General features: G+C 44.4%; 1 protein-coding gene across 5 annotated transcripts in view; it reads left to right on the top strand.

Moving 5' to 3' along the window:
• Window positions 1-93: 93 nt before the first annotated feature.
• CAPN3 (calpain 3) overlaps window positions 94-8,348 on the top strand; it is a 31,574-nt gene continuing 23,319 nt past the window's right edge. For all 5 annotated transcript variants that reach the window (XM_027795784.2, XM_027795783.2, XM_027795789.2 and 2 more), the window contains exon 1: window positions 94-2,788. In XM_027795784.2, the coding sequence (XP_027651585.1) occupies window positions 2,495-2,788 (294 nt within the window). In that variant the 5' untranslated portion in view covers window positions 94-2,494. The remainder of the gene's footprint in view (window positions 2,789-8,348) is intronic.

Genomic DNA, 8,348 nt, shown 5'->3' with positions numbered 1-8,348 from the left:
TCACTACCAAGCATTCTTCCAAGAGTATCTGGTTAAAGCAGATGACTAGCTTTTACACTCCCGCCCTCAGTGTGATATCTATCTATATATAGTGTATATAGATACAGTAAGTACTTATGGGGCAAATTTTCAGTAGTATGTGCCTATCTTCTATGGATTTCGATAGGAGTTAGTTGCTAAAAATGTTAGCAGTTGTGTCTTTAAATCTGAGGAAATACATTTCAAAGAATATAATTTACGCTGTTATTTGTAGCAACTCACATACTTTTCCATATACTTATGCCATAAGTGAAGAAATAAACTTTTATAGTATGTATTTACAAAAAAGGTAACTGAATTCAATTACCTGGAGATAAAATTTCATAAAAATTAAATAGAAATATCATCTCACATAAAAGACCTATATAACAAAACCATCTGTCCAGTAAAAACTAAGAAAGGGAGAACTGTTTTTTGAACAGGTATAACTACAAAATACTCCTGAACATCCATAAAGAGCAACATTGGGTTAGAAGCAAGGAGTGTGTGTCCACCTGCTACTCCCTATGCAGGCACTAGCTGAACCGTTAGCTGTAGCTGTAGCAACAGGTCATACTGTGACACTTGCTGACCATCCCAAGAAATAGAAGCAAAAATATAAAAACATGGCTAATCCTTCATTTGATCCTCCCCAGCAGCCCACAAGGAGTTTGTCAAATACCACACCTTCCTGAAACAGAGCTCTGTGTACAAGACGAAGAACAGTTTTTATAATCAGGCAAGAAGGGAGAATATGAGAGAAAGAACATATGCACAGGCTACAAAATAAGCATTTTTGCTGAAGCTGTGCAGTTAGAGAGGCCCTTGCATCTCACTACTTGCATTGCTCTTGAAATGTCCTGGAAAGAGTGATGCATGGCTTTGCCAAGCTGTCCTACAAAGTAATGTCAAATATGAGACTTGCAATCCTTGCATCTAAATGTGATGAGGAAGTCTTCAATTCTGCATCTGGACAACCCACTCTGAAGCAATTACATTTCTATTTCCGCAGACACTTGATTCCATTCTTTCTGATTGTCCTGTTGGTACAAAAAGGCTTGTATTCATGATAAAAAGAAAATAATTTAGGCTACCATTAGAAGGCTGAGAATTAATATGCCTAGAGGTTAGTCAAGCTTGTCAACTATATTACCTTCTTTAAAAGTTCCCCTAGTGGAGTTTGTTTAATGAGCTGTAGAGATGGTCCGTTGTACTGTTAATTTGAAATGTGTAAGCCAAGCAAATGGCTGAGAAATGAAGAATCAGTGCTTTGGAAAACACCATAGCACTAGGGCAGAAGGTCAGCAACTACGTGAGCCAGAGTCCAGAGACTAGTGTCATCAGGCAGAAATAATACTGATGTCATGATGTGATTTAAGACTTCCCAGTCAAAGAAAAATCAAGGTGTAGGGACTTTTCTTGACACATAAACAATGTCACCTTTTAAAGAACTGTGTTATGAAGAAGAGCAACGTCATTAAATCTTCTTTCACAGGAGACTGATTTTGTCCCTTAACCCACTGTTGTGTGACAAAATAAATGTGCAAAGTCAGACATCTCCTCTAAGATTAGTATATCCTAACACACACAGAACACCCCAGTTTCCACACTGAGCCCCTTGTAAACTTTTCTGCACCTGTATGAGAAGGTGCCTTTTACATGGGAGGTAGCTGTCACCAGGTGAATCTTAGCACTGGTGAGCTGCTCTCTAGAGGAGCCAAACCCAGCTGGCAGGTATCGACCTGACCTCAGTAGCATCAAATAATTACCTTTTTCACTGTTTGGTGCATGTGTTTAGATAATCCTTTCTGCTAGTGAAAATATGTATCTTGTCCAAAGCAATAAGTAAAAGCAGCAAGTCGAGTACAACAGCTCCTTCAGGGGTGTCACGACTAGTTTATTGGCTGGCAGTACTTCATAAATACATTCCCAAACCAACAGGAGTTTAGCTTCCAGTTTCACTGTGCTCTCTACTTAAGGAAAGGATGAGCTGCGTGCACCAGGAGTCAGCCTGGAAGCAAGAGCCTGTCCCAGGAACATGCCTGGCCCCCGCATGAGCTTCCCAGAAGACTGACACCATCTCACTAAGCCCGGCCCTCTCACTTTCCCTCTCCTCTCTTTGCCTGTAGTTATTTTTAGATTTCACGGGTTAAAGCTTGTCCCTTCTGGACGCTTGTATGCACAGGGCAGGCACACACGTGCTGTAGATACTACAACTCGGGCACAGGAGTTAGCAACAGATTATCTTGTTCCTCCACATCAACGAATAAATTCCGACTTCTTATGACAAAATACTGCCCTCTGAGAGGATGCACAACGTGCTCAACCACAGGGAATTTTGTTGATTGCAGATTTGACTGGGAGACTTTAAACGGATAGAAAAAGCAGTTTACACAGCAGCTTCCTCTTTTCTCAGATTTCCTTCCAGTTTGCAAGATCTCGCTTTCTTTCAGCATTTGCTATAAGCCTGATTCCCATGCCGTCCGCCATAAATGCAGCAGTGGCTCAGCAGACAGCTGCTGGGTCCGTTCCCAGCGCTACTATCAGCACCACAACTGAAGGTGTGGGTGGGGGCACAGGGGGGATTTATTCTGCCATCATAAGTCGCAACCAGCCCATTATCAAGGTAAAGCAGAAGACCTATGAAGACCTTCACAAGGCGTGCCTGGAGAAAAACATTCTTTATGAAGATCCTGATTTCCCGCCAAATGAGTCCTCCCTCTTCTATAGCCAGAAAATCCCCATCAAGTTCGAATGGAAAAGGCCACATGTAAGTAACATGTTTTCTGAGTGCCTTTTACTTTCTGTAAATTGAAGTATTCACCCTGAACTTATATTTTCGCAGAAGGCGTGTATCGGGGGAGGCAGGGGGAATAAGCTGGAGAGGTATTTCCTTAAGAGCTCTGGAAGACGACTAGCTAGGGCTGTGGAAGCTCAGAGTGTGTGTATATAATGACTAAAATACAATAAACCAAAATGAAATCAAAAAAAGAGATGGAATTAAATGCGTAGAAAAACAAACATGGAATTTAATTTTCTTGTTGCATTATTTGCTAGGGATTTTCTTGTCTGAAACTACCAAAGAAAAATTTTCATTCTGCAACAAGTTACTGTGTTTGCTGAGGCTTAATTTTTAAACACTATCTTATTTCACTTACAATTTTACTTCAGTATTCTGCTGTTTTCCTAATCTGTGAAAATAAAAGGACAGATTTTGGTCTGAAGCATGTTTTTATTCAGTTGTTTTGTTCCCAGCATGGCTTAACTAACTTGAAAAAGGTGTTTATCATATTATCCACTTACTATGAACTTGGGAGTTGTAACCACTATGAGTACCCACTCCTGCCTACTAATCCTATTTCTTTTTCCTATTTTGTGGGCGTTCCCCTGCCAGCCTTCCTCTTCTTTCCCACCCTGAGTCTCTCTCACGGGCAGAGGACTAATTCCTCAATTCCCAAGTGATTTCCTGTCCTACTGCAGAGGAAGTTACCCTCTTTCCCTGCCATTCCTGCTGGGCAGGTGCTCCCCGCCAACGGGGCAGCCCCCAGGACATCGCCTCGGCCCCTTCTGTCCCCTGTCCAGCAGCGAGGACGTGGTTCGCAGAAGCTTCCCCAGCTCCCTCTCTCTGGCAGGTTTTGGCCACCTCTTCTAGATTTGCCATACTTCCCCAACACCCAAATCTGTGCTTCAGTGGCAAAGTCAGTGGTGACAGATAAAACTGACCGCAGGAATGTAACTGAATAGTGGAAGACCAGGCGCAGAGGAAGGCCATGTGCTGCAGTCACAACACCGTGAGCAATGTGGAGGGAGCAACATGCTGTGCCCTGTGCCTGTGTGTTTGTCATTCCTTCATCATCACCATGGCTACATCAGCCCCTGGAAATGAGTGCAAATGAATTAAATGCAGCCACAAGTCAATCAAAGTGATTGGATTTCCTGTTTCCACGGAGAGGGAAGCGCTATAGCGGTACAGTGGATGAGTGTCGGTGCCCTGGGGCAAACAGACTGCAAGTGTGCATATGAGAAAGCATCAAAACAAAAAAACCCACAGTGTAACCTCAGACTTGTCTAATATAACTGAGCATCCGCATATCCAGCCTTTGTTTTTGGGAAGGTTCAGACTTGAGGGTCTTTATCCCAAAGACATTTCTTTAAGCCACTCATTAACAAATAAGTTTGGAAGCTCTATACTTGGGTAGCAACAAGCTGAGGACTGTGTGAAGACTAAAAATACAGTGCAACATCAAAACCAAAGCCACCTGTGTTGATACAAGTGTTCAGTTACCTGATGTGTCAGTGGTGCCAGCTGCAGGTAGAGCAAAGGAGATCCAGAGAGCTGCGGTCTGCACCTGCCGAGTGTTGGCATGCTGTGGGATCATAGATCCAGTCAGTCCTGACCCCAATAGAGATGGTTGTTCTGCCTGGGACACACTGGGTCGGATTTATAGAGATCCCTGTGCTTTCTGTTACAAATGTGTTTGTTTTAAAACAAACCCTGTAATTCAGTTCAGTGCTGTACCCAGCAGGTCCCCGAAGAGGAGAGACTCACATTTAATGCTCTGTCACCACAACTGCAAAGTGAGACTTCTCTTGGGCACTGATGCAAAAGACATATCTGTTGGCACTGATCTCCGACTGACCCAGGACTTCAGTGGATTTTGAAACTCTAGGTTATATAGCAATGACAAGAGGACTTGTCTGATAATATTATATACACAAATAGCCACAATAGACGTGTTAACAGAACATAATAAACTCAAATGAATATATTTAATATAATGTTTATAATAAATAACCTAAAGGGCACATGTTTGTTGGTTACCAATGCTATAACCAAGCCCTGGTGCCAGTGCGGTTCCTCAGCTGAATAGTGCTGCTTCGCTGCAGCTCCCCGCACACTGCGCTGGCATATGGAAAGGCTGGGAGTCTGCTTTTGTGCCTGGGGTTTGTGAGCACCCCACAGCAAGTCAGTCACAGGGATGACACTCCCCGGCTCCCTGGCTCCGAGCTGAGCTGCCCTCTGAGCCTGGCATGGGGAGCTCCCCTTCGCACGCGCGGGCTGTGGGGACCCTGGGCTCTCCCCACTTCCCCTGGCAATGGCTGTGATGTGACTCGACCCTTTCCCTCGGGGCTCCTGCAGTGCATTACCAAGGTGGTGAGAGGTGTCCAGCATCCCAGCCCAGAGCTACCCCTCGTTCTCATGCTTCTGGCCCTACCGGCTCCTCTCCCTGCTGTCGGTGCTACCTAGAGGTCAGGTCTTCTTCTGCCACCCCCAGAACGACTGGCCCCTGCTGCTGCAAGGGCAGCGAGGGCACAAGGGCTAGTCTTGTGCCTCCAACGGGGGTGGCTGCTACACAGGGCAGCCGTGAGACTTGGCAGGGGGGCTGCGAGAAGGCCCCTGTAATTCCACTCAGCTAGTGAGTGCCATGCCACCACACGTATGTGCAGAGCAGACTCCTAACAGTAAATCCATCCACTGTTTCTGTTCAGAGTATGCATGAGCATGATTTAGGTACATAGAGGGGAACAAAAATCCCCCTCAGTTAATGCATAATATTAAATAATTTGCTCACCCATGGATGGTAAGAGGAGCCCAAAGAGCTGTTGTCACCTGCACCTGATTATATCCAACCCGGAGCTGAGCTGTGCTCAGGTTTCTTAATAGCCTCCCACACCCAGGCTGCCTTCGGAGGCTTCTCTCAGCTGGGAGCAGGGATGAGGTTGCTGATCTTTGAGAGCTGAGAAAAAGTCTGTATTGTAACATAATGCAGAGCATCGAGGGGTCCTGCAACAGTCCTCTTTGGAGCTAATGACATTAGGGCATTAATAGGATGGCTCTGCCATGACACTGTACTTTCAAATGCACCACTGTCATTGTCCCTGCTCACAGCCAGGAGGTCACAGCATTAACTGCCGAATTTGATGACTTGCCCATGGGGATCCTCTCCATAGTAAGAAAATCAGCAGGAGGAGCTTTCTTTTCATAATGAATATAGATCAAATCAAGTCAGCAGACTAGTGGATTTTGCTTAGAATGAAAATGAACCAGATCATCTGCTGCACAGGTGCAAAGCTGTTTGAATTTAGTCGCCACAGAATGTGTGCTTCTGCAGGCAGTACTGCAATGCAAAGAGGGCATTTAGTGCCACCAAGGCAGGACTTTCAGATGAGGGTAATCCAACTCTGAAACTCTAAAACCAGCCTGGTATCTGACAACATCAAGCTCAGCCTTGAAGTGTGCAGCACAGCCATTTAATAGCATGGTCCAGACCAAGAGAGGCCAAGGGAGAAACACAGGGCCACAAATTGTCTTAGGCAGACCAAAGAAAATGATTCCTCTACTTGATAGGATCAGTTTTTAGTTAGATCAGAGTTTAGTTAGAATGCTATAGTTTATTAACAGCAGTGTTTAAAGGAATGAATGCCTTTTGCTGTAACAGTATAAGCTGACAGGAAGATTTTTCCTGACACAGAGGAAAAGCTACTGAAAAATATAATGAAGGTCAAATGTCATTTTTAGCTGCATGCTGTCTTTGCATTTTCCAGTGCTCCCTTCCAACTGACTCATTTCTTATGCTCTGCCCAGAAAGCAGCATGCAGGGTTTTCCTAGGACTCTGTCTCCTTTGCAGTAACTTTGACTGTTTGTAGTGAAATTACCATCTGAACTGAATCAACCCAGTGAAACCAAAGGTCCTTTGAATAGTACCAAGGCAGTCTGAGGCACTCAGATCAGAGGCATGCAGATCTGGATGAATCACTGCTTCAACAAAGTGCAATGTATTCTCTGTGATAACTCGACCTAAGAGGTGGAGAGCAATCCCTCGCTCAGCCAGGAAATCTGGAAGGACAGACCTGCCACCTGTACCTTCAACACCAGGTCGTCTCGCTCTGCTGAGTACTTTTCATCAGCCGTGGAAGACCTTGAAGCCTTTCCATGTAACTTCGACTGTACTCAGCACATCCAGCACAGTTTTGCAGATGAACGAGAGTAATACAATATTAGAAACATATCCGCAGTGTACTAAGCACACCTGGCCACCACAAAAAAAATGCAAGAAAAGCATTTCTGTCATAGCTAGATCAGTCCATATGACAACTTTATGACTCCCTTTGCATTCCTTTTCCAACCATCCTACAAAGCAAACAAGCCCAAGATGTAACAAATGGCTCTGAGGAACGATCATTGCAGTACAGTTAATATTTGGAAACACTTAGACACCATCTAACTACCTTTATCTAAAACACAGCTTGCTGGATTTCAGAGCTTTTTACTTCAATAGAAGCAGGATCAAGCTAAAATACAGTAACAGAGGTTGAAAAAAGCACAATCCGAAAACCTGGCATCTCACAGATAGTTTTCAAGAGAGCACCACAGCAATATGAGGAAGGATACTTTCAACAAAGCAAGTGTGTGGAAAAAAGCATGAAGGCATCTCAAACAGCTGCCTTGACAGAACTGGATCCCAGGACAGCTGACCGAAGCCCAGAATAACAGGACAATCCCTCCATTCCCTCCCTTGAGGCGAATAAGATGACTGCTACTGGGAGCTGGAAGCTGGTCTCTCTATCTGGCTATACGACTAATCCAAAAATTTACATCAAAGCAACTCTGCTGATTATTGTGAAGGAGCAAAGAAATGGGTGTAAGCCAAGTGAAACTACTAGAGCTGAAACATGAGTCTGGAAACATCCAGGGCTACCCGGATGATGTGAGAAAAAAAGTTTTAGACTGCAGCCAGCTGCCTGTACTGCCACACAAAAAATTGCCAGTTGTTTCTACTTTCTGCTTCCTACTCCAGCTCTGCCATCTTCCAGCAGATTGGGTTCTTGGACCACACTTTGTCCTCTTCCCCGTTCACAGCTGCTCAGGAAAGTGGTCCTGAGGTAGCAATATCTTTCTTTCTTACCCTCACAAGAGATGGGTCCAAAAGTTGTGTCCTCTTTTCGTTCCCCATACCAAGTATTTGAGTATACGGGATGGGATAAAGCAGGGACTTTCTGCAAGAGAGGTTGTACCTGCTTCTTCCCCTGGCTTCCTTATATACTGTGGTTCTTTGTCCCATATAGAAAACGTTCTGTGTAACCCTGCAATAGTCCCACCTCATCTGCTGGCAGCTCCTACGTAGCCCTTCCCTCTCTACAGCAATTCCTTGATTATTTATGCCTGTACAGCATCTTGTGCCCATGCCGTACTAGTATAAACACTGATAAAGCCAATACATTGTTCTAATTGCAGGACAAAAGAAGACCTTCCTCTTCTCAGAGACAGATGATGTCTGTTTACATTTCTGAATACAGAGTTGGTAATTAAAAACGGCAACATGAGGAA

The sequence above is a fragment of the Falco peregrinus genome, chromosome 1, assembly GCF_023634155.1.
Source record: "Falco peregrinus isolate bFalPer1 chromosome 1, bFalPer1.pri, whole genome shotgun sequence".
Taxonomy (NCBI): Eukaryota; Metazoa; Chordata; class Aves; order Falconiformes; family Falconidae; genus Falco; species Falco peregrinus.
The sequence above is the reverse complement of the archived record's forward strand: the minus strand, read 5'-3'. Positions and strand labels throughout refer to the sequence as shown.